Here is a 27,463-nt window from a genome sequence, read left to right on the forward strand (position 1 = left end):
CGGCATCGGGGCTCACCCTGCCCGCAGCAGCCCCCGCGTCGGGGCGAGAGGATGGGGCCAGGAGCTCAAATAGCGCCTTGGACGGCCACTTCCAGCTCAAGGGCTTCGCCCCGCCGTGTTTTTACACGCCTTAATTGTTCCCTAATAATGCGGGGTTTGGGGAGAAGCACGTGGGAACTTTGGGGTTGGCTGGGAGAAAAAAAAAATCAAGACACCAAAACAAAAATGCCAACTAGAAAACCCCCCAAGGCATCACCCTCCGGGGCTGCCTCCCTAGGAACCGCTGGGTTTTTTTTCCTCACTCGCAACCAAAAACTTCAGGTGCAAAACAGAGACGGTTTCGCGGCGGGTCAGGGCGATACCGCGGTGCGATGCCCAGATCCCCAGGCTGGAATGTCCTGGAATGTCTTGCCGGGTGTCTCTCCACTCCCCCGGGACCGTCTGTACCGTGGGGAAGAGGATGAGGGCTCGCGGTTGCCCCCGTGCCCCCGTGGGTTTCTCTGCGAGGCGCGGCTGGAGGTGCCGAAGGAGGGAGAATTCTCCCGCCCCGTTTCCCCCATCAGATGATTCCAACCCCGCCGTGCCGGCGCCTGCAGCGCGGATCCGCCCGGCCGGCTGTCGCTCCCGGCCCGGGTGACAGGGACCGGGGGGGCAGCGAGGCGGTCCTCGCACGCTGCCAAGCGCCAGCGCCTAGATGCAATCGCCTCGTCGTCCCGTTTACCCTCCCGAGACGGCAAACAACCGCTCCGTCCGTCCGTCCGTCCGTCCGTCTGTCAGCCCCGGCCGGGGCCGCGCTCTGTTCCCCTCTGGCAGCGCCCCTCGCCCCGGGCGTGCCGGCAGGAACGGGGGAGTGCCCCCGCACAGCCAGGGGCACGCTCGGCCGCTTGGAGCTCGCCCCGTTTTGGGAAGCGCTCCTCCGAGAGTGGCCCCGACCCCGCTGCCCACCGGGGGCTGCGGCTCGGGCTCCCAGCCGGGACGGCCTGTGCTGCTGCAGACGCGCGGCTGCTAAATTGCAAGCAACTCCTCTATATTTTAATTTTTTCCCCTTTTCTTTTCTCTTCCCTTCTCCCAAACTCTCTTTCTGCAGTCCCAAAATCGTTTCCCGGTGCAATCCTGCAGCCTGGGTCGACGGAGAAGGCAGGATGGTCCCTGCTTCCAAGATTTTTACCAACAATCGTTAAAGAAATCAAACTTTTTACTTTTTTTTTTCCTTGTCTTGTCTTTTTTTTTTTTTTTTTTTTTTCCCTTCCCTTGTGCAGAGGCCGGAGAGGTCCCTTTGATCTGCGAGGCCTGGCGTGCTCCGAGCCCGCACGCCGGCTCTTTGCGGGGAGGGGGCTCGGCCGCCGCGGGAGCCTCCGAGCCGGGACATGAAAGGGGGGAAGGAAAAAAAAAATGAAAAAAAAAAAAGAAAAAAGGACGTGCAGGGTACGGGAGATCGACCGAAAGGTTTAAATATTTCATATTCCTGGAAGCTGTCAAGGCCAAAAACAACAACACGCCTCCCGCCTCCCCCGAAGTGTTTGCAGAGGGCAGGAGCGTGTGTGCGTGCGAGGGACCGGGAGGCTGCGGGGGGGCGGGGGTAGAGAGGGTCATAAATTTTCACTTGTAATCAATCAATAATTAACTAATAGTGGAGCGTGGGCCGAGCGCGCCGGCGACGGCGGGTGCCCGGCCCCCCGGGATGTCGGTGTCGCGCTGCCCCCCGGGGCGCTGCCGCTGCCGCTCGGGGCAGCGTTCCGGGCTCCTGCCATCCCCGCGGGGCGGCCGCAGCCCCGCTTTCCCAGAGACTTTGGACTCGGGGCTAAAGCTCCTGTGGGTCGAACGCAGCCCGGCTCCGAGCAGAGCCCTCGGGAGCTGCGCCGCGCTGCCCGCCCGGGGGTCGGGGTGGGCTGGGGGATGCTGGCTCCCCCCAGCACGCCCCGAGTTCGCCCTCGTTCGGAGCGTTCTGCGCCCCCTCCCACGGGCCGTGGGTCCCTTCGGGGGTCTCGGGGCGCTGCTCGGGCTGCCCGAGAGGTGGCGCCGCCGCCCCGCCGGAGCCCCCCCGCCGCCGGCCACCCCCACCCAGCGCCGGGTCGCCTGCATCAGCCATAAAACCATTGAGGATATCAAGACAGGCGCCAGGTGAGTAATAGACAGGATAATCCACAGAGATTGCTCGCTGTTTACCTCCTTCCACAAGCGCCACAAGAGTTACTCATTAACGTTACTATATACAAATAAGATACACAGAAGATAAAGCCATTTGCAAGTCAGAGTTCCACCTGCGGTACGCGGATTTCTTGCAAGGGCATGGCGAGGGGGAGGTCAGCATTAGGCCCTGGAAAAGGAGGGTTTGAAGCAATCAGGCTGCACCCTCCGCCTTAAAAAGAGTCAGTCGTGAGCTCGGGGGTGGCGGCGCCCCGGGGCTGGCAGTGCCTGCCTGGCTTGCGGAGCGGCTACGGGGCTCCTGGACTGGCAGGAGAGCGAGATGGGCAAAGGGGTCTGGGAGTGGGTGTCTGTTGCTTTCCTCTTGACCATCAGCAGTGAATTCCTCACCAACTAGGACATTTTCCCCATTCATACACAGATCAGAGCGGCTCTCCCCCTCTAAGAGCCGTTTGGGGGACCAGCAGCTGAGAGAGGGAAAAAACGGAGGTCCCCGCGTGTTTCCCGAAGCCAAAGGGATGGGGGCGATGTCTGTCATGGACCGGCGCCTTGGCGCTGCCGCTGAGGCCGGAGCTCAGCGCAGAGGGGAAAGCTGCTCCCCGGGCAGGGATGGCTGTCCCAGTGTCCCAGGCCTCTGTCCCCCTGTCCTGCTCCCCTCAGCACCGGAGTCCCTCTCCCGGAGGGGCTCCAGCTCCCACCCGTGTGGAGGATCCGTGTGGAAAGCGGCTAGTGGGGCTGCAGCCTTCGCCGCCTCCTTCTTCGCGTGGATTCTTTTTTTTTTTTTTTTTTTTAATTTTTATTTTATTTTATTTCTTTGGCCAGACCCGCCGCCACCTCTATCCCCAAAAGCCCCTCCTCGCCCAGGCCAGCTCAGGGGAGCATCAGCTCGAGTGACATTTCCAGCAGCCGTCAGCTTGGGCCATATGAAGGTGGGGGAAGAGGGAAACAAAATCTCTTGCTCAGCCCAAACCTTTCTGCCGCTCTAACAGCGTGGGTTTAAACAAAACCCCCATCCCCGAGCTGACATGGGAAGGGTCCCGTTTCCCAAGAGGGGGAACAGTTTCATGTTCGTGGGGGAATTTTTAAATTAAAAAATCGAGGGGAAAAAAAACAAAAACCAAAAAATAAACAAACAAACCAAAAAAAAAAAAAAACCCAAAACACCACAACTTCACGGCCGCTTTTACCCCCTGGATCTCCCTTTATCTCGCCGGCTCAGGAACCAGGGGCCGCGGGCCGAGGGGCAGGCAGAGCATAAAACAGGATACAGGCTGGAAGTACATCCTTATAATATTTATTACTGGCGGACGATGAATCGCTTTTCAATACACGGGCCACTAACTGTTGAAGGGACGGGGGGGGAAAAATCTCATTAACAAGAAATATATATGTTCTGCTAAAGGATGTGCTCATAGACTGGCAGAGGTACAGCAGGGGCTGCCAGCTCTCTTCAGCTCTCTTCTCAGTGACCTCCCAGGCTACTGGTCCAGCCTGGATGTCTGTCCAGGTTCCAGCCGTTTTCCAGCTCAATCTCGATGTATCACGAGCCTAAGGGCCAGAAGAGGCGATTCCAATAAAAAGGCGAAAAATAGATTTAAAAAAACCCCATGCATTTCCAGGTGATAACTAACTGGCAAAGCCAAATCCTCTGCTCGGACGGGAGAGGAAAACGAGCCCAGCAGCAGCATCAACTCCTGAGCACTTTACCTGGAAACTTTGAAGGAGGGCTTTGCATTAAAATTTAACCGGTCTATTCTCTAATTCTTCACTTTTGCGTTATTAATTTATGACAGATAAAAGCATAGCTGGGCCTTTCTCATTAACTTTTCAAACGCCACTTAATATTGTTCCATTAAAAGAGGTGACTTTAGTAGCCTCTGGATCGACTTTAAAAGCGAAAGGGATAAAGATGGAAAAGGTGCATTAAACAGCTAGCTTAAAACTCGTCCTTCCCCCCCCCCAACAATTCAAATCACACCACCTCGACTGGTTCGTACTAGCTCCTTGCAGGAGAAATATCTTAATATTGGGAACGGGAAAGGGGGTGGAGGAGAAAGGCAGAAGAGGGATATATATCTTTCAACCCCTCCATCCTCCCAGGCACTTCGGGGAGGGTTGGGGTGAAGGCATTTCACAGTACGCCCAAGACATTTCAATAAAAATTTATTGAAACTTCAGTGACTTTTAAAAGGAGGAAAAAAATTACAGAAAAAAAAAATAGCAAGAACTTGTCAACATTTATATAACACAAAATATACCTTCATTTTTTTTTTCTTTGAACCAGCTCTGAGCACCTGGCTTTCAACCCAAGAAAATATGCATTCACTCAAACAAAGACAACAATAAGCACAGTAGTGAAACTCCATTGCGGGGTTGTTTTTGATGCACTGAGGAAACAGGCAAAAATAATAGAAAGTACAGAAAATCCTAGACTCTTCACCTCTTTGTTTTTTTTTTTTTTCTTTTTTTTCTTTTTTCTCTCAAGCCACTGGAGAAGCCTGTTGTCCTGTACAAACATATATAATTTTGTGGTTGTTGACATTTTGAAAACCGAAGAAATCGAGGATTAAAAGCTACCATGGCACACTGCTTTGTCTTTTTGTCTCTTTGAAATTTTTTAAGGTCTTTGAATAATTTGGTTTCTTTCTGCTTTGCCTTTTGCATTCTGCCCTTGACCAAAGGACGAGGTGTTCCTGGGCTGAGCTCTGATTTAAAAACCGAGCCCTCACAAATGGGGGGATTTCTCTATGTTTAAAGGAATTACCAACTTGAAATGAAAACGACTAAAAATAAAAACAGAAGGAAAAAAAAAGAAGACCGCTGCCATCGTATTTACAGAGGTATGTACAATGTCAATAAATTAAAGTTTAATTTCGAGTATTCATATTCCACGTATTTACAAGAGTTATCAAATAATTACATAAATACTTTGTTTTAATAATAGTGTCCACTCTTTTCTTCTTCTCAGTATGTTAAACCTTGTTATTGCATATACAATTAAAGAGGGAAAGCTGTGATAAATCTACAGTCGAGCTACAGAGGTTTTTAGATAAAATAAATTCACTTTTTTTTCTTTCCAACTACACGTCTTATTTTTGTTGCTACGAGGGAGGATGTTTAAGGTAGAGGGACAAAGGTCTTATTTTTGTTTTTATTATTATTAATAATAATTTTTTCCCTGGGATTTGAAACGAACACTAAAAATAAACAACAAAACCCCACTGAAATAAAAAATACTGCCGCCCCCCCCCTCACAAAAAAAAAAAAAAAAAGCAGGCTACTCTGGAACATGCAAAAAAAAAAAAGCCACCAACTGGCTCTCAGACATCACAACAATATTTTAAACACACAGCTTCCCTTAATATCGACTAAGGGGGTTGTGGTTAACAACCCGCCCAGGAAACAACTGTTGAAGAACCAATACGCGAGTTACTTACACGCTTTTCTTTCGGACAGAAAAAAAAAAATCACTTCTCTTACTTAATTTTATTCATAAGTTTGTTTGAATTTTTTGTTTGTTTGTTTTATTTTTTTTCTTTTGGTTTTTTTTTTCTGGTGTGTTTTGGTTTTGGGGTTTATTTTTTTTTTACACTGGTAAAAAAAGAAAATAAAGGGAGGATGCCACAAACCCCACCAGTGCCTCCGATCCTTGTGAGGAGCCTCCGACCCAGCGCTCCCCCATCCCCGACCCTTTTTTTTTTCCCTGCTCCGCAAGATACCTTTTTTGTTGCTAAGCACGCACACAACGCCGCGGGATTTTATATGTTTAAAAAAAAAATAGAAATTGGAAGAAAAAAAAAAAAAACAAAATAAAGAAGGGGGTAAAAAACAAACACTCGCGCGGTGGAGGATGTGGTTTCTTTCAAACAAAGTGCACTGCGGGACGGATTTGAAATGAGCTCCTGGAGGCCGGGGGGTTACGGGGAGCCGCTGCGGGATCTGTCCTGCTTGGGGTCGAGCCCGCTGACCAGGCGCTGGATGTTCTGCAGTTCGCTGGTGGCCGCCTCCTTGTCCGCGCCCAGCTTGGGGGACAGGGACACGGAGCCGGACGAGAGCGTGGAGGAGCGGCTGGTGAGGTCCGAGGCGGAGTCCAGGGGCACGGAGCCGGGGCTGGCGCTCAGCCCGCCCGCCTTGCCCTCGCCGGAGCCGGCGGCCAGGCCGGGCAGGGCGGTGGTGAGCAGGCTGCTGCCGTCCGACAGGGGCACGGACAGCGGGTAGGGGCTGTAGCGGAGCCGCGGCCGCACGGCGCTCAGGAACGGGTGCCGGTGCACCGAGCTGGAAGCGGCGCTGGAGGCGGCGGCCGCCGCCGCCATGTAGGTGTAGGGGTAAGGGAAAAGGCTGCCGAAGGGAGACATGGCCAGGCCCTGCGGGAGGGGAGGAGAGAGAGGAAAGGGTTACCGGCCTGCACGCTCGCCGCGGGGATTCCGCACGGCACCCCCGCGCCAGGCGCTCCCCCGCTCACGAAGCTGCCGGCGGATGGAGAGCTGTCCTCCCGCAGCCCCGGCCAAAACCACGGGGGCGACGGGGTACACCCTGCCCGGGCTCTGCCCTGCACGGCCCCGCTCCTGCCGGGCCCATCGGGGCCCGAATGGCCGTGAGGTCTCTCCCCCACGCTCCCCCCTCAGCGGGCGATTCTCTTGCGCTGAGGCAAGCGCCCTTTACCCGCAGGTCCAGCCCCCGCTCCCGCTCCGCAGGGCAGCCCCGGACACATCCTCCCCTACAGCAGCTCCGCTCCGCGGGCCGGGACGCGCCCCGAGGCTCTGGAGGACAGCGGGGAGGGTGGGAGAGCTCAGGGAGATCGCGCTGGGCCACCCTCCCCGCCCACAGCTCTCCCTCCTCCGACCTGCTGCCAAGCCCTGTGGCTGGCCCCCGAGAGGGGCAGTGGGGGGAACACCGACGCGGGGAATTCGAAGGAGGTGCGGGAATTCGAAGGAGGTGCCCGCTGCACCCTCCCCACTCCCCCCCATCCCCCCCGTCCTCAGGCTCGGAGCTCCCCGGCCCGGAGGGGCGGCGCGGGGGGAACGCGGTACCTGTGAAGCCAGGACGTGCTGCTGCAGATGGAAAGGCAAAGCAGCCGCCGATGCTCCCGAGAGTCCCTGGGCCGCCGCCGTGGCCATGACCGTGTTGTCCAGTCCCGAGACCCCGGCGGACGCCCCGGAGACGGTGGCGAGGAGGGGCCCCATGCCCGCTGCCATGCCCGAGAAGGCTCCCCCCATGGCGAACTGCCCGGGGTGCAGCAGCAGCGGGTGCCCGTTCCCCAGCGGGTTGAAGAACTGCTGGCCGGCCAGGGCAGGGGGAAAGCCGAGGTTCTGCAAGTGTCCCTGGCTCAGGTGGGCCGTGCTGTCGGTTTGCACCGTCAGGGGGGTGAAGGGCTCTTTACCCAGCAGTCGGTTCTCATCTACTTTGGGGCCATCCCTGAGGGGGCTTTTCAGTTCCTCGCCGCTCAGGCTTCCCCCCCGGGTGCTGGAAGAGATGGTAGCCGGGCTGTGCCGGGAGTCCGGAGGGGCTTTCTCAATCCTCTCTCGGCTCCGACTCCCTGCCGAGTCCCCGGGGAAGAAGTGGCTTTTGGAGGGGCTGCCGCCCTTGTCCCGGGGGTCGTCCCCCGCGGTGGCAGCGGAGCTGGCCGGCGCTGGGGTGGCGGCGGTGGTCGTGCTGATTTTGCCAGACTCGTTTCCTTCTAGCAAGGGATCGTCTTTGCTGTCTGCATCGCTGTCTCCCTCGCTGGGGCAGAGATCTGCAAGACAAAGAGGGCCCGGGGCTGGGATCCGGCGCTGCGTGTCCCGAAATCCCCACCGGGCTGGGAGAGGGGGCAGAGACGCTTCCTGGCCGGCCAGAGGTTTGTGTGGAAATACTTCCCTTCCTTTATTATTATATAAATAAATACAGCCCCCGACTCCCACCGCCCGTCCCATCCAAGCCAGCCCGAGTTTTACGCAACGCAGCGAAATTGGCTGCGAAACAAAACAGCGGTCCAGAGGAGCGACCCCCCAGCCGGGCGGGCCCGGGGCCAGCAGCTCTGCTCCCCGGGGCTGCCGGAGCCCCCAGGGACCCCCTTCCCTCCCCGGCTGCAGCGGGAGTAGAGGAGAAATGGGACAGCAGCAGCCTCGGGACAGGGCTGAAGGGCCTTGGGGATGAGTCTCCTACGAAGTTTTCCAAAGTTTTCATCCCTTTCAACGGGCGAGCTTTGCAAAGGCACACAGAGACGCCCCGCAGCCGTCTGCATCACGCCCTGGGCCCCCCTTCTCCCCAGACACATGCACGGCTTCGCTGGATTCCTCTGCACTTCATCTCCTAATTTCAGTGCCCCAGGTGCGAAGCTCTGCTTTGCTTTTCGGGTCCCCTCCCAGCTCCCCTCCCCTCAGCTCGGCAGGCCTTTAAAAAAATGAGTAAAGCAAGTACAGAAAAAGAGGTTGTTTCCTCCTCCCCCTGCCCCTCCACCCCGGGATGGATTAATGCATATGAGAGAGCTGCAGACAGCTCCCAACGCTGCACGGAGAAACCCAGGGTGACTTTTCTATAACAAAGTTCACGACTGTATCCAGGGGAAAGATCCTTCCTCGAGTAACAGATTCAGTGAGGGATATTAATGGAGTGACTCCAGTTCTGAACTTTTGCCCCGTGGTCTGTCTTTGCTCCCTTGACTCAGAGCTGGCTTCTTTCTGAACCAAGGAGGGGAGGGATGTGCAGCAAGGGGAGAGGGAGGCCGGGGGGGAGAAGGAGAAGGAGAGGAAGAGTGAGGAAGGCAGAGAGAGGAAAGTAAGGGGGGAGAAGGGAGAAGAGGGAAAGACAAAAAGAAAGGAAACAAGAAGAGTGAGGGAAAGAAGCAAAGAGAGGGCAGAAAAACGAAAAAGAGAAAGAATAGGGAGAGCAAAGAGACAAAACATGAGAAAAGAAGGGAAGCAAGGCAAGAGGGAACGAAAGAAGGAGGGAAGGAAAACAGGCCAGTGCCAGAGGGCAGTGGTACAGGCCAGGATTTACCACCACAGAGCGGGCACCCAGGCTCTCCCAGAGGACACCAGGGGCCACAGCTCTCACCTTTGAGGCTGGAGGTGCCCACGGCAGGCACGGCAGGACAGGAGGACTGGGCAAAGCACTTGAAGGCAGTCTGCTCATTGGACGACTCGTCCGAGGTGGGATTCTCCTTCTTCTGCCTCTCGTCATACACCCGCATGGACTGCAGGGTCAGCTGCTTCCTGCGGGCACAGAACCCGCTGGGCGAGGGCCCCCGGCGCCCCCCGGGACCCCCTCTGCTTCCCAGCCCCTCCTGCAGCTCCTCTTGGGGCACGAGGAGCACAGGGGAATCAAGAGCCACGGTCTCCTCGAGGAGGAGAGCGCGTTTCTGGCAGGCAGGGCTTGGCTGCTAAAGAGAGGAGATTTCTTGGAAGCGGGAGCAGCTCCTCAGCGAGGGCTGATATTAAAGACAAGGGGCGGAGGGGAGAGGGAAGCATTCTCTGGAGATTAGCTTTTAAAAGGCAAGGATGCTCCAGAGATACGAGCCATCTTAATGGTTGCTAAGATTGCTAGGAAGTGGTTATTTTGTTAGGCACTTTATGTAATCTTTTCACCAACAATTAACCCGGAGTAAAAAATCTATTTATATTTAGAGAAATTAGAAATCATTTCCGTCCTGTGGCTCCAGCACTGGCTTTATTTTCACACTGATGGACAAGAGGAGCTGGCGTGTGCATGTTTGTGTGTGTGCTGGGCAGGGAGAGAAGCTTCTTGGTTTACACCACGTTCCACCCACCTTTTTATTTTGTTGTTTGTTTGAGAAAAAAACCCCCAATCTATCTATTCATTATCTAACCCCCTCTGCAAATGGCTAAAATATCCTGTCTCCTGTAACACAGCAAAACAGACATATCCCCCATTAAAGAAAAAAAAAAGTTCCTTTTTTTCCTCCATGTATTTTCTTCCTACATTAAAAATAAAAGTCTCGAGTCCCACTATAACGAGCTCTGTCTGCCTACCTGGGGCACAAACTCTGTCCTGCTGCTTTTGGAAAAAATAAAGAATCTTCTATCATTAATTACTTCCATATTCATGAGATACCTCTGTCCAAACAGTTTATTTCTGTGTTTCTCCTCTATTTCTCTGTTTCTCCTCCACTTCTGTGTTTATTTCTGTGTTTCTTCTCCATTTTACTCTTTTCCAGGCAGTCCCCAGAAAAATGCCAGAGGAGATTCAAGCGGTGCTCAGCCCTCACTTGTCCTTCTTCTCCAATCCCAGATCCAAACTATACCGTAATATTCCCTCTCAAAGTTGTAAGAGAAAGCTTTTTTCTAGCAATATTTGCCTCATGTACTGCACTCCCTTTGGCCAGTCATCCCCTGTGACGTGAAAACTAAACATGGAAAGCAGGGAAGAATTCCCATGCAATCCATTTGACGCTATTAACGCCAAGATCCTTATGGATTTTGGCGGGGGGAAGTGTGGTTTGGAGGCAAGGCAAGGTGATTGTGACCTCTGCTCGTGTTCTGAGCTTACCACATGAAAACCAAACGAGGCGCCTGTAAAGAATCGAGCCAGACTCACCTCTTTTCCCTCCTTCCATTCCCGGTGTCCCTAAAACCTTTGGCAAAGGGGTTGTTGTCAATTTTTAATTGCGTGATCTATAGGACAGAGAGAAAAAAAAATAGAAATAGCCATGAGTTTGGGACAGAATAAGGAGATTTTTGTATTATAAAACAACAGCAAACCTCACTCTTCCCAGTTCCCGTAGTGCTGGCAGGAGGAGGACAGGGCAGGGAGCAAAGGTCCCTGGATTTTGGGTGAATCCATGTGTTTTCCCGAGGTGTTTGGAGGCAGCTCGCCCCCAGTCCTCCGCCGGGCTGGCCGGTGACCCGGACCGTGGTGGCAACGAAACAGCCCCGTGTTGCTGCCACCACATCGGAATTAATTGAGCCGTGCAATGAGATCCATGCAAGTTATGCCCGTGCTTAAAACTCTTTAAATACCATAATTAAACCGCAAAGGAATCATACCCACCGCCTTGCTATAATAAAATACTTTATATAATCGCATTATGCTCCCTGTGTGTTGGGGCGCCAGGGGTGCCAGGAGCCAGTTCATATTTTTTGGGGGGGTTGTGAGTGGAAGTTGTTCGGCTTGGCTTTGCTCGGGGTTCAGGGAATGGCTGTCGGGAGGGATGGGGCTGCGGTGCATCCCGCAAGCGCCGAGTGCCGGCTCGTCCAATGCACGGAGCCGAGTTCGCAGCCCGGCCGGGGCTCACCCCGCTGGAACAGGATGCGAGCGGTGGCAACGGGAACGCCGCCTCCCCGCCGCTCCGTTCCCGGTCTCAGGCCGGGCAGCAAGCACAGCGACCCCCCCCTAATTTAGGAGCAGAGGATGAGCCCGGAAAGGAAGCCCCGTCTGCACCCGAGTGGCCCCTGAGTCACCCCCACACCCCGCCGCACACACGGGAGCAGGAGGGAGCAGGAAAACCTCACTGCTGAAACCAGCGGGGCTTTCAATCCAGGTGCTCCCGGCCGTGGCTCCTTCTCCCCCCGCGCGGAGCCCAGGGCTCCCCGCCGCTTCCGCACGCCGCTTCCCAGCCGATTTCATGGCAATCACACAAATATGCTCATTTCTGTCCTTCAACCGAGCCGCCCCCAGCTGATAGAGCGGGCCGGCCAGCCCTGCTGATAAGTCCCAAAGCAAAGTCTACTCTCTGCACGCCCATTTTCTTTCAGTTTCCTTGCAAGTGCCTGGCTGCAGAGAGAGGAAAATAGCCCGAGCCCCGAGGGGGAAGCGGTTTTTTGGAAACCGAGGGCAGAAGGGTACACACCCCCCCTTTTCACCCCCGAATTTTTGACGGTGAAGGATGTGAGGGGCAGAAAGGGGCACAGGGGAGCTGCAGCGAGCGGGCGCTGAGCATCCAGAGCCTCTGCGCTCAACGCAGGCGAATGCAAAGTTGTAATTCACAGACTACCAAAAAATCAAAGCCCCTTTTTTGGCTCCTTCCCTTCCTTCCACTTGACTTAATAATCGTAAATTCGCTGTTTGCCACTCTCCCAAATATACCGCCTTCATCGCAAGTGACAATAAACCAGCAGCGATGGAAAGGCAGCGTTTGCAGCGCTGCAAAACTTTCTCACACGGGCTTTTTCAGCCCTTCCAGCTAAATTCAAGCGAGATACCCCTCTCTGACCAGAGCATATTTCTGCACCACAAAAAATAATAAAACACTGCAGGATGCAAAAAAATATATCATAATATAATAATAATAGGAACCAGACGTGTGCTCCAGCCTTTTGCCAATTGCTGTTAAAGGAGCTAAAACAGCACAAAGGCCAGGAAGAATTACAAAATCTCAGCCCCGCTGCTCTCCCCACTCTGTCTTTCGACACACGGAGCCGAATCTTTTTTATTTTTTTTTTTTTCCCCTGATGCATCTTAGATTAAATCCACCCTAAGAGCAACAAACCCCACCCCATCCCTTTCCTCATACTGGGGAGATATACTGGGGGGAAAAAAAGGTAGAAAACCCCTAAACATTCTCCCCCTCGCCCCCAGTGCTCCCTCCCTTTAACTGTCTTCCCCGAGGTCGGTACTAGGAGAGTACTCGACCCCCTCCCCCAGCGCCTTCCCTGAAGTTGGATCAAGGAGATTTTGGGGGAAAAGATGAAGGGGGAGAGAGAGAGAAGAGCGGGATGGGCTTCGTGAGTTTTAAGGGAACAACGCAGAGTAAAAGTTCTCCTAAAAGCCAAAACACGTAAAACAAATCCTCTCTTAATCTCCTTACCTTATCATTCTGGTATGCGGTCACTGCGATGAATTCAGTCTCCGGGAAAACGTAGGTCCTGAACGTGCTGTAAGGAAGCTTGAGGATATCGTTGGCTCGGACGATGTGGAACCGGGGCTGGTACTTGTGCATGGAGTTTAAAATGGTCTGGGGGGCGAGGGGGGGGGGCAGCGGCCGGCAGCAGAGAGGGCAGGAGGGGGGAAAGAAGACGGTCAGCAGGAGCAGGATTTTCGCCCAGCCATCGGCACTTTCTCCTCCTAATTTGCCTTCCCTCTCCTTCCTCCCCTCATTCCTCCTCCCCGCCAAGCACACTCCAAACACACGCACACGCCTCGCAGCATCCAACTAAAAGTACTGACAGCTCCAGCTCGCCGGGGTTAGGCTCTCGCTGGACCTCTCGAAGGAGAGGAGAGAGGGGGGAATCCCCCCTGAACTCTGCTCGGAGAGGGGGAGAAGCTGTTTGGGCTCCGGCAGCAATGTCTTTTGATTTCAAAGTGTAATAAAAGAAAAATAAAATCAAGTGAAGCAGGAGCAGCAGCTACAGTTTGCAACACCACCACGAGAGCCTCGGCTCGGTCTAATTGTGTGCCCCAATTCACTTAAGGCCTTCTGCGAACGGCAAAAATGTATCGTCTAATCAAATCACAGCAGCAAATGCAATCTTCGGCACATTAGAGATCCCCCGGCCACGGCCACCACCGGCAAGCCCCGGCTCCGAGGCGGAGGCTTTCCCAGGAATAGAAAGAAATGGCCAGGATCGACAGAGCACTTATCAGCAGGTTTGTTTGATTTCACTCTCAGGGTAAGTTTTTATCTCTGCACACCCGGTAAATGTAAAGGAGTGGATAGACATGAATGGGCAACTTGACCTCTGCTTTTGCTCCCTGTTTATTTTCACTCCGGCTTGCTTTACATTATCCAGATTAATATAGATTTAAACATTTGCGTACTTAGGCCTTTAAGCCCTTTATACACATATGCATATCGTTTCCCTACGCTTAGAAAGTGCGATCGACTTCATTAAAAATATATATAGATATATAAAGTCACCGCAGCTCTGAGAAATATCGAGTTGCGCTGCGCTGGAAATGTATCCCTAAAGTTAACGCTGCATGGCACGGGGAGGTTACAGAGCAAACTCCAGCCTTTAATCCTGACCCCAGCAGGAGGAAAAATCAAGGACTGTTATAACCCGGGCAGATGCCAGTCCCGGGGTGCGTGGGGAGGTCTTTCTGCCCCGTTTTCCCTGCATTTCGGCCGCCCGCCGGAGCTGCCAGCGGCACCAGCCCGGCCGAGCGTCCCCCGTGCTCCGGGCACACCTCCCCGGGACCCCCTGCTCCGGCCGGGGGCGAGGGAGGGGAAAAGGGGGGCAAAGGAAGGTGTAAAAGGCACTCACAAATCCGTGCTTGTCAGAGATGTTGTTAGTGAGCTTCAGCTTGTGAAAGGTGACTACTTTGGACATCCATTGTTCGCCGGTGGCCGGGCTGTCCGGGTGGATGTACATTCTCTTTGGCATTTCAGGGTCAGCCTTGCCGGCTACCATCCACCGGGAATTATGGAATTTGTACCTACAATCATCAGCCGCCACAATATCCATCAATAAAATGTACTTGGCCTTTTTATCCAGTCCAGTGCATCTCACTTTAAATGGAGGAAACATTCTCCTATGGGCAGAGGGGGGAGGGAGGAAGTGGGGGGGAAGAAAAGACAAGAGAAAAAGAAAATGAAATTAATTACAGCGTTTAAATAAGCTTCTGAATTTTGGTAGCGTGTCTACCGAGCAACTTCTTCAGCTCTCAAAAGCAGCAGAGTAAGTCTGTGTCCACCAAAAAGGTTTCTTCTCCTCCCCCCCCACCCCCCCCCCCCCCGCCCCCAGCGAAAAGGTTTCTCAAATGCCTAAAAGTTGCAGCAGAAAATGGTCCCTGGATGGGAAACGTACGCATTCCCTAGAAATCAGCAGGCGCCTACCTCTCTCTGCCATTCCTAAACAGCAAAGGCCCATTTGGGGCTCTCTGATCTCTCACAAGTTTCCTTTTTGCCTGCTAAACAAAGAAATGCGAGCTGATCGCACCCCGATAAAACAAATCGTCTGAACTATTAGAACCCAGCCTCCCGACAAAGTGCGGAGTTTTACGCTCGGCAGACGAGAATAAAAAAGCCACCAGCGAGGGCAGCGGGGCTGCCGGGGCTGTCTGCCCGTGCTCCGGCCAGTCGGGGATCCCCCCGTGGGCCGAGGGTTCTCTGCAAACCCCGCTCCTCTCCGCTCCCAGCTCCGGCTCCAAACTGCAACAGGATACCACAAATTTGCTGTTTATTATATCGAGCGGTTGGCATTCAGCAAATCTCAACTTAAAAGGAAACACATGACTTTGCAACATGTAAGAGCTCTTAATACTGGCCGAGGCTTTCACGCAAAAACTTTTGACCACAATTAACAGAAAAAAAAAACTTCGGGAAAGCAATAAAACGGGCGAGGAGAATTTTTTTTTTCCTTGCTGCTTTTAGGGCTTCTGTTTATTTTTTTTTCCCCCTGAGCCTGTAGCCTGCAACTGGTGCTTTGCAAGTAGGCGAAGCTCCAGTGAGGCAGCTGAAGGCCATCTAAGAAGACTTTTCAGGAGTTGCTTCCTCGAGTAATTCTCCTGGCAAATCACACGTGGAGAGTTTGGGAGGTTTCTCAGAGAGCCCCTTAGAAAAACACCCGGGTGCAAAGGAGGTTTTCCGCCTACGTATCATCACAGCAATAGGTAGAGTTGTAAAAGAGTCCAGATGTCAATGAGTAGCGAATATAGAGAGAGATTTCAAACCGGTAAACCTATAAAAAGCAGAAATGCCGAGCGTGGACGCGCCGTGTGTGTTCATTCATTCCCACGTGAAGGTTACATAAATACAGGGACAGGCAGCGCGGAGCTGCAAACCCTTCCCTGCCACTGCAGCAGCGGCTGCAGGACGGCTGAGGAGTTTTGTCAGCTTTTCTGTACATTTCCAGACATAACCAGCCAGCACAAACCCAGCCGAGATCCCAGCACAGAGAGAGGCACAGCCTGACACACCGAGCCTGTCTGCCCTGCTGCCCCACCAGCAGCCAGACGCCTCTCCCAAGGATTTTTCCTTCGTTCCCTTTTCTTAAGGAAGAAAAACTGCGTGTAGCGAGGCTGAAAACCAGGCCATCCCCTTTGTCGACCCCAAATTATTTTCTTCCTGCTCCCAGTCTTCTCCAGCAAGCATTAAGCTACTGAACCATGAAGGAACCCTCTCACCCCCTGCACACGCACATGCTGAGCAGGGCCGGGTCGCGCTTGGGCTTTTCCCGGCAGCCTGGTGCCCCAGACGGGCTCGGATCTTCAGCTGCCTAAAGCTTCCCATAATTGCAGGTGAAAGGAGATTTACGGATGAAACTGCCGGGGAGAGAGCCTTGCCCTGCTGGGGTGCAGAGACTGAGGGGTGGGGGATAGAGGGGGGAAAAGGCACGAACGCCCGACTCAGACCTACCTTCCCGATTTGGTAATCACCATCTCTGTGCCTCTTTTATGGAATTGCTCCCAAAGCTCTTTAGCTTCCAGATGCACTTTCGGATCGTCTTCTACCTCTTCTTCTGGCTCCAGAGTTTTTAAAGGCCTCAGATGGGCTGCTGCCTGGTGACCCAGGGAAGAAAAGGGAATACCAGTCTCTGCAGCCCCCACTAACTGATCCATGATGGGTTTAGCCAGAGCCCCGGGAAGGGAGAGGGCGGCCGCCCCGTTGGGAGGCAAAGCCAGAGCCGGGAAGAAGGGAGGCTGATGTCCCAGCACAGCGCTCATGGCAAAGTCCGGTGCCCGGTGCGGTAAAAAGGGATGATAAGCCATGCTTGTCCCAGGGATTACTGGATCTCTCATCGGTAAATTCATCCACTCCACTCCTCGGTCTTCCTACTGCTGGAGTAGTCCCGGTGTAGTTTCTAACAGCACATCACGAAGAAGAAAAATTAAGATAATAACACTAACAGCAATAAGGCACCGGGGAAAAAAAAACCAAAAAAAACAAAAAAAAACCAAAAAAAAAAAAAAAAACCACCAACCCACAAAGGTCGGGGGAAACAAGCTCTAAACAGCACAGTACATGAGGAGAGGCAGAACTTCTACAGCCTACAACTTCCCGAGCCGGGGCACATCCCCAGCCCTCGGGACAGCGGATTAACAGGAGTGTTCATTATTAGTCCTGCTTTTTCTCGTGTTCGGTCTCAGCGGCTTTGTTTTGCTTTTTAGTTGTTTGCGTTTTTTTTTCCTGAGTGGAAGTCCTTGTGCTGGAAAAGAAACGCCGAAGAAGGGAAGAAAAAAAATCCACCGGGTTCGCTGTCTGCTCCTGTTGCCGCAGAAGAGCTGGACAAGCCTTTTTTTTTTTTTTTTTTTTTTTTTTCCTTCTTATTTTTTTCTCTTAGTCCCAATCCCCCTTCTCTTCTTCCGTGGCGGAGAGTGACGGCTCGAAGCTGGGTTTTCTTTTTGGGTGGCTGGCTTTCTTCCCCCTCCCCCCGACCCCTCCACCTTTCCTCCGTACGGTCAAGCTGCAGAGCAGAGGCTGGGGAAGGAGGGAAAGCAGAAAGAAGCAAACAAACCCACCCCCCCCTCGCCGGCCGAGGAAGGCTCCTGAGCAACCTTCAGCACCAAAAAGTTGTAGGGAAATCTCGCTTCCGCCTCGCCTTCCTCACTCCCCAAGCAGCAGCTGGTCAGGGTGTCCTGATTTTCATCAGGATCTCTTCTTTCTTTCACCCTCCTCCTTTTTTTTTTTTTTTTTAAATTTCTTTTCCCCTTCTCTTTCTCTTTCGCTGTGCCTTAAAAAAATCTGCCGGAATTATACTGTTGTCTCCATAAAAGAGAGAGAGAAAGTGAGAGGGAAAGAGAAAGGAAGAGAAAAAGGGGGGAGGGAGAAAGAGAGGAAAAGAGAAAGAGAGAGAAGAGAGAGGGAGAAGGAGCCTCTCGGCTCTGAGAATTCCCTGTGAGTCTGTGCTCTGCGTGCACCCGATCGTAGGGATGTGTTGTGGGTTACAGGGGAGCTGGAGCCGCCTTGATTGGCTCTTTGACGCTTTCGGACCAATTGTGAGGCTCCATAGGCGGGGTTCTGACAGCTCGGGTGGAGGGGGACAGCGCCGAGTTATAAAAAGAAGGTGTCGGAAACTGTAACGCTGCAGCAAAGCATCACTAGTACTTCGGGCCGTGTGAATATGTCAACATGATCAGAGGGGAGGGAGCAGGGAGGGAGGAGGGAAGGGGCCGGCAGCGCCCGCCTCTAGGGGGGCGCTGGGGGCCGCCTCGCCCCCCGGCCCCGGCCTCCCGCCGCCCCGGCAGCCTGGGCACTGCCCGCTCGCTCTTCCCCGGTGAGAGCTTCCTGAGCTCCGGCAGCGGGAGGCTCCACGCGTGGCGGTGGGGGGGTCCGAAGCTGTGTGCCCCCCTTCCCCAAACGCCGCCGGTACCGTAGCGGGGTCCCCCTGTGTGTCCCCCCCCGGCCCGGAGCCACTCGGGAGGCCGCCGCGCCGCGCACCCATCCCCGAACGCCGCGGCTGCCGCCGGTCCCCGCAGCCGCCGCGTTGGTGTCACCCCCCTGCCGCTGCCCCCGCGCCGTTCTTCCCCTCCCCGGCGAAGTTGCTTTCTTTAAACGACACCTCCAGGCCGGGAGCCGGGCGCTTTCCTTCCCCCCGCGAATCTGGGGGTGAGCTGCGGGGCTCGGGGGCGGCTCTGCGGCTCTTTCCCCGCTCGGAGCTCGGCTCCGGCTGCTCCAGCGGCCGCGGCCGCCGCTGTTATTGTTGTGGTGGGCGGCTGGAGGCTGCGGCGGGCGGGCGGGCGGCGGCCGCCGCTGGCTCAGCTCCGGCCCCAGCGGCTGCTGATCGAGGCGCGGGGAAGCGAGAGGCCGCTGGAAAATGGGATTTCAACCAATTTATTATTCCTTTTTTCTTTCTTTCTTCGGCGTTGCCGATTAAGGCCACTCGGCTGGCACCGGCGCCGACAGGGTTACGCTCCCACACCCCTCCTCTTCCACGAGGTGCGCGGGGAGGAGACGGGAAGTGCGGCTTTCCCTGCGCCCGGGCCGGGGCAGCGCCGGGCGGGAGGGGCCCAGGTCCGGTTTAACCCGGACTCGCATGGAGCCAGCCACCCCCCGGGGAAGGCGTCACGCGTGGGTCTGATCCGACCCCACGGAGAGGGAAGAGCCGGGCAGGATCCTCCTGGGAAGTTTTTGGGGAGATATATTCCTTTGGGGGGAGGGTGGATGTGGCTGGGTATGGGTGTGTGACAATGCAGGGCAGCCAGAGGGGTCTTGTTGCCGTGCGTGTCGTGGGCATGCAGGGCACGGAGCGCCCACGCGTGTCAGGCAGAGTATCCCAGCGCTGGGAGGTGCCGAATCATCAGCCTGCCCTGGGGAGGGAGGGGGGAATCTCCTGACGCCCCCCACCCTTCTTTAACCAGGGGAGGATAATCCTCCGGGAGCGGAGCGGGGGAGCGCGGGGGCTCGGCGCTGGCTGCGCGCAGATGGGAGCGGAACCTCTAAAGTGATTAGCTCTTCTAACATTGCATTTTTGACGCACATGGTTAAGAGCGCTTGGCGCCAGCTTGGTGAAGTCCCTGTAGTAACTAGCGTCTAGGATCGCTTTGCATTCACCAAAATATCTCCCCTTTAGTCGGGGGTGGGGGTGAAAAGAGGAGGAGGGAGGAAAGGAAGCGGGAGTAATGCGTTCAAAGAGGATGAGGGGGGGAAGTCTGATGTGTTTCACGAAGCCAGGAGCCTGGTTACCCGCGCAGCGCTCGGCTGCGCTGTGCGGCTGCTTATCGACCAAGAGAGCGAGTCTTCCCGATCTCTGTTCGGAGCCGGTTCTCGGGCTCCTGCCGCGGTGGGAACCCCCAAAGCCTATGCCTTCCCTTTGGCAGCGTCCACAGCAAACGCCCGGCGGCCTCAAGAAGTTTGCTGCAATTTACCCCAGCCGGGCCGTCGCTCTCCCACGGCGACCGGGAGGTGCCCGCGGGCTCCCACGGGACAAGCGCTGCCGCCCCCGGCCCCGCTGCGCCCCGGCCCCCGCGCCCGCCCCGCCGGAGCGCGCCCCCGGCGCCGCGGCAGAGCCCGGAGTCGCTGCCGCCCTCCGCGCCTGCCCCGCACCTTGCGCCGCGCTCCGCACCCACCCGCGCAGGAAAATAAAATGTTTGCCGCTTATGATTTCCAATTCCAGCGTCTGGCTAATGGCGTGCAAACTTCCGCCAGTTCCGAGTGACCTCCCCGACGAAGCCCCCCGGAGACTCGTATTATGAAGGGAGGCTGCACTAATCTAAGATCAAAAGCGGGAAGGTGCGAACAGTCTTTGTCTCCCTTCGGCCGCCTCATTCCCCCTTCTGTGTGTGATAAATCTACCCTGGCGCCGACTGCGCGCTGGATGATTAATTTGCAAGCAAACAAAAGGGACCTGATGGCCAGCCATCTTAGTTAAATATTGGCCAGTGCTTCCAGCTACTTGTTAGCCTCCTCTTTGCCTGAAATAAATAAGCGAGGCGCATAAGTAAATAAATAAGGAGACACGCAAAAATGAATGACAAAGAGAAGGGACGGTACGGGAGTAAGGAAAAAAAAAAAAAGACGAAAAAGAGATCAGGGTGGCTGATGGTGAAGCGGGAGCGGGTGGAGATGGGAATGGGGCTGGTGGCGGGGGGAGCCAGGGTGATAGCACGCTGAGATAGCCGGCTGCCCCCGCGCCTCCCGGCCTGTCTGCAGCCTGGGCTTGCACCAAGGCCGACACTATCTTGGCTCTTCAAAGAGGCATGAAAGGTCTCTGCTGTCTCCCCGGAGAGCGGCCAGGCCGGGGCTCTCTAATCTCGGAGCACAAGAGCTGAAGGCCAGGGCGGGGGGAGCGAGTCCCACCCTCCCCAGCTCCACCATCGTCAGCACCTCGATGGGTTTTCCCCGGCTGAATCCAGACCCCTGGGTCTGTGGTGGCTGAGCGGCTGAGAGAGCTCCGCTTCCTCGGATTTCACCCTCCTAAGCAACTTTTAGCGTTTGCACGAGAGCTCGGCGCTGCAGCGAGCATTCTCCATGCGTATGTGTTGGAGGTGTGGGAGGAGAGAGGCTTTGGCTCTCTCCCGGTGGCCTGAAGAGCCAGCTGGAGGAAGGAGGCAAGAGGAAAATAAAGGCAGCCCAGCTTTCGGGCCCACACGTCCTCTCCCAGGCCTGCGGGAGCAGCTCCGAGGCGTGTGTGCGTGCGTGGAGGGGCTGTGCGTGCTCCACGGCCTCTGCAGAGATGTGCCGTGGGTGTGTGGCACCGGGAGGGATTCGTGCCCTGGAGCACACCGCCAATCCTCGCTCCGACAGCAGCCCCTGAGGTGTCCTTGACACCCCCTCCATGTGCTGGGTGCTCTGCAGGAAAGAACAAGCCTCGGTGCATGGTGAGCAGGGCCAACGTGCACAGCCTAAGTGAGGTTTTGCATCCTATCTATGCATTTCCTTAATGTGCTGCCTGTTCCAAGCATCCCCAGGGGCCCGGACCCATCCTTCGTGCCAGCAGCTCTGCATCCTGCAGGATTTATCCCTCTCCTCCCTTCCTTTCCCACAGCGCTGCAGCCCTTCAGAAGGCAACACCCCGGCGTGGCCACGCTGTGTTTACCCGAAATAAAACGCAGCGGGCTGGTTTCCTTGGGCAGGTTTGCAGTAAATACCGGCCGGAGCACGGGGGGCATCTGGGGAGTGGTCATTGCATGTTTCTGCCGAAGGAAAGTGTGCCCAGCCCCGGGCAGGCCCTTCCCCAGCCCCACAAAGGTGTCAGGAGATGGGGGCCGTGTTGACACAGATCCATCCTGGAGTGACACTGCAGGCCACGAGTGTAATGGAGCAGGCCCCTTAGGGAGCTCGTCCATACACTTGGATTATGCAAACTGCTATGAGGAGAGTGAGGAACCACTGTAGCAGTTCTTTGCCTTGCCCTTTGGCAGAACGCTTCCTCCAATGGCAAATTGGATTTCATGGAAAGCCTGGCCCAAAAGCTTTAAAAAATAACCTGCTGGAGTCTAAAAAAGCATTGTGAGACATTAAAAATATCAAGAATGAAATGCCCCATGTGTCTCTCTGAGCAGGCTCAGCCCCATCGTGTCCCACTGCAATCAAAGGGGCCGTTCCCATCTCTGTGAACAGAAGATCCCCACCAGGGGGATCAGGCCCTCTTCTCAACACAAGGTGAGGGCTTTGCAGAGTTCGGGGAAGTCCAGAGCCAGCACTGCTTGTTGTAATACTGGGGGAAAAAAAGAGAGGAAAGCACACTTGGAGAGGTTTCTCCTCCACCAGCTCTCACTGGGATGCAATCCTCAGAGGAAGGCTGCTCGTGGTCCAGCCTGGTGGGAGCAGTGCAGCCCTGAGTGTGGCAGAGCCACTGCGGGCTCAGGCAGTGCTGTCCCCCAGCACGGGGTCACCACAGTGAGCACACTGAGCAGCTCTTCACAGCCCCCAACTCCCCTCACTCCTCCTGGGCACCCAGAGCCTGCTCGAGATCCTGCCAGCTGCTGGCTCTGGTGGAAGCCCAAAACATCAGGGCTCCAGGTGCTCCCATCACCAGCCCTGCCCCAGTTCCTCCCCTCCCCACAAGACCTGCGTTCATCCATCCCCATCCCAGCTGCTCTGACATTCTCCAGTTGCCTCCACTTTGTCCCAGGCTGGAAAAGAAAATGAAGGAGCACCCAGAGCTGCCTGCTGCAGCTTTCCCCTCTGCCTCAGGCCAGGCCCAGCCTCACCGACCAAGGCATGTCAGGGCACAGCAAGGTTTGGGGCCGGACCTCTTCCCTCCCAGGCTCACATCCCTTTTTACCTCTTCTGAGCCCTTTTTGCACCATTCAGCTTCTGCTTGCCACAAACCAGCGCCTTCTGCACTCACAGATCTGGCGACCCTTTCCATCCCCTGGTCTTACTCGTCTCGCCAATGCGCTGCTGGCAGAAACAAAATGAAAGCCCTGCTTCCTCCCTTGCCCTTTCTACACCCATCCTCCTGCTTCCACCACCGCTGGCCGAGCAGAAATTGTAAATAGAGTTCACTATTTGGATAAGGCTTCTTTTTTGTTTTGTTTTTAATACCCAAGCCATACATCCAGTTGGCCGCTCAGGAAGTCGCGCTAATTGTCCTTTCCTATAGTCAAACAGATCTATCTTTTCAATGCTGTCTTTGTGTCTCTGCGTGCGAGGGAGAAAGAGGGAATGAGTGGATACGTTTATTCAATTATTTAAACACACACACAACACAACAAGAGGGCCAAGGAGCGCCGGTTCCTCCCGCAGAAGCCCTCCAGCTCTCCAGACGCGGCATTGCCCCCCCACCTCCCCGCAGACCCAGTAGAACAAGGCACTCGAGAGCACCCGGCAAAGAAACCGATTTTATCTGCTTTGACCATCAGCCGTGTTCTTTAACAACCCAGAACCGGAGCCTTTCCCATCTCCACACGCCCCGCGGGCGTCTCCTCCGCGCCCCCCGGCCCGGCGCAGCTTCCCCCGGGGCTCGGAGCGGGGCCGGAGCGGGGCCGGAGCCCGGGAGGTGCTCAGCGGCACCGGGCACACGGCAGACGCTGGCTGCAGGTCAAGGAGGGGAGCCGGCAGCCTCCGGCACCGCCACCGACACACACTTTGCTCCCGTTGTCTTCAAGATGCCACCAAGTCACCCGGTCATCGATTGATACCTCGGGCGGGGGGAGGACCAGCTGTTGCAAAAGGACATGGTAAATCTAATAGGGGCTGCTGTCAATAAAGAAATGACAGGGAAGAAGAATCGGCTTCTTAAAGTCTGCTGAACTAACACTCATCATGCAGCCGCGGACACGTATTCTCCATAGAAGCCTGGTATCCATTACTATTTTCTTTACTAGGTTTCAATTAAAGAGCTGTAACCCCCACACGCACACCCCAAGGCAGGGCATACATGAAAGGGACGAGGAGGCAGCGGACAACTCCAGCCAGCCTCGAGCCTCCGACGTGCCCGAGTGAACTGCCCCGGCCCCGAGCGGCCGGGCTGGGGCAGAGCCGCGTCCCTGCAGGCAGCGGGACCCCGCACCGGCACCGCTCCCTCCCGCCACGGGCTGCGGGACTGAAAAACTGCTGAAGGTGGATGTTCCCCGAGCATCTGGGCAGCAGAGGAGCTCGGGGCGCAGCCGTGGGCACCCACAGCGTTAGCGTGTTCCCAACAATTTCATTATTTCACTCTTCCCTTCTCGCGTGAAATAGATCCTAAATTATCCAGCTTAAAAAACAAATTAAATTAACAAACTCCACAATTTTTTTTTTTTTTTTTTTTTTTTTTGGTGTGTGAAATACGGAAGAGCTTTGTTTGTTTTTTTCAATGTCCCAGTTAGGAGGTTCGGGTCGGGAAGGGGAGGCTGGGAGCGTGGGCTTTTTTCCTCTCGTGGAGCCCCTCTGTGCGTTTGACCCTTGGCATCTGCCTGCGAAGGGCGAGGGAAGGACTTCACCCGCCCTCCCTGCAAACGGGAGCTGCAACAGGCGGCTGAAACGTGCCAGCTCAGCCCTGGGAAACTTTTGGGTATTGGCGAATTTCTCTAAAGAACTTCACCGCTTCGGTCAGCCTGAAACCATCACCCGACGTGCAGGGCAGGGGGCTGCGGGCTCCCTCGGAGCGGCACTCCACAGCGTGTGGTGGACCGAGAAAGTCCTCTCCTCCTTCCCCACCGTTTCCCAGCTGTCCCCACTGCCAGGGGACACCTTCCCGCGGGGGCTGAGCCAGTAGTTCAGCCCCTCACCCCTGCTTTGGGGGGTGCTGGCAGCCCCGCCACCAGCCCCCGGCCCGTCGGGGCACCGGCTCCCGCTGCGCTTCGCCAAAATCTCCTCTACACATCCACGCACGATGCAGCAAATCCCTCCGGAGATCATTTCCGTGGGGAGCACGACAAGAGGGAAATAAATAATAATTTTTTTTTAATGGCAGAAAAATAAATCAGGGGCTCCTCTCTGTCTCTGGGGCGTGGGAGGTTTTGTAGCGCAGTTTTATTTTAGTTTGGTATTTTGAACAAACTTCAGATTGATTTCTGGAAAGCGCAAATGCGCACACATGGGAAGGTGAAAAAACCGGTCCTTCTAGGTCATCTGAGAAGTGGAGGCGGGGATCTGTATCCTTCTTCCCCCCTGTCCCCCGAAAAAAAAAAAAAAAAAAGTAACAGAAGGGGAAAGATCCCATGTTTTTATAGTTTAAAAGTACTTTGAATTATTTGCTTTTAATGGCACACGTGGCTGCAGCAAAGCCGGGCTCTGCTTTCGATCTTGCACTTGCTCTTTGCTTTTCTGTACATAGATGCATGTGCGTGTGTATACATCTCTGAGCTTCACAGCCCCCATTTCACGGCCAGGTTTCTCTCTCCTCGTCTCTCCACTCTTTCACCTGGACCAAAAATAAGTCCCAGTCCCTCTTGCGCCTGCTGTAATTACTGTTCTGCTGGGATTCAGAAACGCGGGCAGAGCCGGCTTCTGCCGCAGCGTTTCTCTGGAGCAGCAGGAGTGTTGCGAAAATTTATTAAACCCAGATGATCCGGGAGTTGGGGCAGACGGAAAAGATTTCCAATTAAAGCCGAGCGGAGCAAAATACAACCAGCTCCGCGTCGCAGGTGTAAACTGCATTTGTGCAGCTCTTGCTGCTCTTCCCGGAGCGGCTCCTTCGCCTTGCTCTAACTGGGATTAGAGGGGAAAGATTTGGGTGGTTTTTTTTTTCACCGCAGGAGATTTTGCTAGGGAGCCATCGGGCTCGGCCCGGCGCCGGGCTCCGCGGCGCGGAGCATCTCTCCCCGCGGTCGATGCGCGCCTGGGCGGCTCGGTGCCGGCAGCCCCCGCGGGGCTACGGGCCGCCACCTCCTACCCCTGAAAACTCCCCGCTCACCTGTTGCTTCAGCCGCCTCTTTAATGGCATGGGCTTAAGGGGAAGCTAAAATGCTCACCAGCCGTCTCGGAAAAGCGGCGGCGGGCAGGAATGAGTCCAGGTAGATAGGAGATGGGGGAGGATAAAACAGACGGGGAGCCGGGGCATCGCTCCTGATCCTCGGGATAAGGAAGGAAATGCCCTCTCACAGAGCACAGCCACTTTCTGCTTATTTTGGTACCGCTTCTCGGGGGTGTTGGGAGCATTAATTCCCCCCGAAAATTGGTTTCTTGTTCATCAGGAGCATTCAGGAGCCCAAATCACGTCGTGGTCCGTGGGAGCCACCCCCCTTAAACAGCTTTTTTCTCCTTAGAGTGAGGCTTGACACACACTCCGGGCTCGGGGCACTCAACTTTCTGATGTTACCGTATAAATAAGGGGGAAAAGCATTAATGAATGTTTAATCCTTGTTTTCTTTAAATACCATTAGGACAATTGTCCGGATCCCGGGTCAGGGAAAAATGCTGTTCAGTGGAGACAGGAAGGCGACGGCTTGGAGGGAGAAGGGGGAATCTGAAGAGCGAATAAGTGGGTGCATAGTGCCTGGAGCTCACCTTCTGCAAAGACAAGGTGTGATTAATGTCCGACACTTGCGGAGCCGCTTGTCCCTGCCCCGGCTCACAAACCCTGCTGCTCGTCCCCCGACAGCGAAGTAAGCAGAGCAGATCGTGAAGCTTCTGCACACAGGGACGGGGGTGGGAGAGGGGGAAAAGAGAAAGAACAGACAAGACAAGCCCATCCCAAGAGCTAGAGTGGGCAGAGTATTATATGTACAAACATCCAAACAAGATTCGAGCAGTACAAAGCATCGGAAAATCCAGAACAGCCACATAAAAAGAGAAGTTAAGTAGGAAGTGGTGTAAAAGTGTTGTCATTTATTTTGCCTTCCCTTACAGATGTTCCGCATAAAGCCCTATATAATGAGACGGAGCGAGGGAAGGAGGGAGGGGTAAGCCCCGGCCGAACGCTCGCAGCGCGGGCGGGGAGGGGGCGCGGGGCTCCCGCCGAGGGCCGGGCTCGCCCCGCCGAGGCTCCGTGGGCTCCGGCCACGGGATGGCGCCGCGGCCGCCGCCTCTCACCTGCCTGAGAGGGGCTCACCTGGGCGGCCCGGCTCCCCCGGCCCGGCCCGGGGCACCCCCAGGCCCGGCCCCGCCCGGGACTAGGGCAGCGGCTGGAGCAGTGGCACCGCTCCTCTGAACGGATCGCCATAAAAGAACTTTTTGAAGTGACAGCCGGGAGTTTATGGGCTGAGAGACAACGCGAACCACGGCCACAGCATCCCTGCTCCCGCGCCGGGGACCCGCGGGTGACGCAGGATAACCAGTCCCGGGGGAGGGTGGTGAGGAAGGAGGGAGAAGGGGACGGGGGAAAGTTCAGATCCTGGCGGTCAGAGTTTGGCCGCCAGTATTAGCAGCTCCTGAGCTCGCCAAGAGGGAGGAATAACGCGGCAGAGCAAGAGAAGCGCTGAGCTGAACTTAGGGACCGGGAAGGGAAAGATCCGTTCTTCAAAGCAGCTGGACTAAGAATATCCACCCTCCCCCTCTAGACTGAAGGCCGGGTGAAGGTGTACGAGATCTAATATTTCAGGTGACATAAGAAGGGAGCAAACACCCTGCCAAAAGCATCTCTCATCCCGCACCATCTCCTCCCCCGAAATACAGTGATCACCCCCCGCCGAA

General features: G+C 55.4%; 2 protein-coding genes across 5 annotated transcripts; one reads left to right on the plus strand and one right to left on the minus strand.

The window, feature by feature from the left end:
* Positions 1 to 1,221: 1,221 nt before the first annotated feature.
* LOC119707477 lies at positions 1,222 to 5,612 on the plus strand. Of its 2 annotated transcripts, none has more exons than XM_038152518.1 (3): positions 1,222 to 2,121; positions 2,567 to 3,074; positions 3,765 to 5,612. In XM_038152518.1, exons 1-3 carry the CDS (start codon positions 1,682 to 1,684, stop codon positions 3,888 to 3,890), a joined length of 1,074 nt encoding a protein of 357 aa, XP_038008446.1. In that variant the 5' UTR covers positions 1,222 to 1,681; the 3' UTR covers positions 3,891 to 5,612. The 2 variants fall into 2 exon arrangements, with proteins under 2 accessions (XP_038008446.1, XP_038008447.1); XM_038152519.1 differs by having other exon boundaries at positions 2,968 to 3,074.
* Positions 4,293 to 18,041, minus strand: TBX3 (T-box transcription factor 3). 3 transcript variants are annotated; one of them, XM_038152516.1, is made up of 8 exons: positions 17,483 to 18,041; positions 16,379 to 16,823; positions 14,286 to 14,553; positions 12,890 to 13,036; positions 10,681 to 10,757; positions 9,181 to 9,338; positions 7,176 to 7,879; positions 6,063 to 6,509 (listed from the first exon to the last, which is right to left on the minus strand). In XM_038152516.1, the coding sequence occupies exons 2-8, from the start codon at positions 16,771 to 16,773 to the stop codon at positions 6,063 to 6,065; spliced, it is 2,196 nt and encodes a 731-aa protein (XP_038008444.1). In that variant the 5' UTR covers positions 16,774 to 16,823; positions 17,483 to 18,041. The 3 variants fall into 3 exon arrangements, with proteins under 3 accessions (XP_038008443.1, XP_038008445.1, XP_038008444.1); XM_038152515.1 differs by lacking the exon at positions 17,483 to 18,041 and having other exon boundaries at positions 4,293 to 6,509; positions 16,379 to 16,773; XM_038152517.1 differs by lacking the exons at positions 16,379 to 16,823; positions 17,483 to 18,041 and adding an exon at positions 14,858 to 16,362 and having other exon boundaries at positions 4,293 to 6,509.
* Positions 18,042 to 27,463: the final 9,422 nt, after the last annotated feature.

This window comes from Motacilla alba, chromosome 15 (assembly GCF_015832195.1).
Source record: "Motacilla alba alba isolate MOTALB_02 chromosome 15, Motacilla_alba_V1.0_pri, whole genome shotgun sequence".
NCBI classification, from domain to species: domain Eukaryota; kingdom Metazoa; phylum Chordata; class Aves; order Passeriformes; family Motacillidae; genus Motacilla; species Motacilla alba.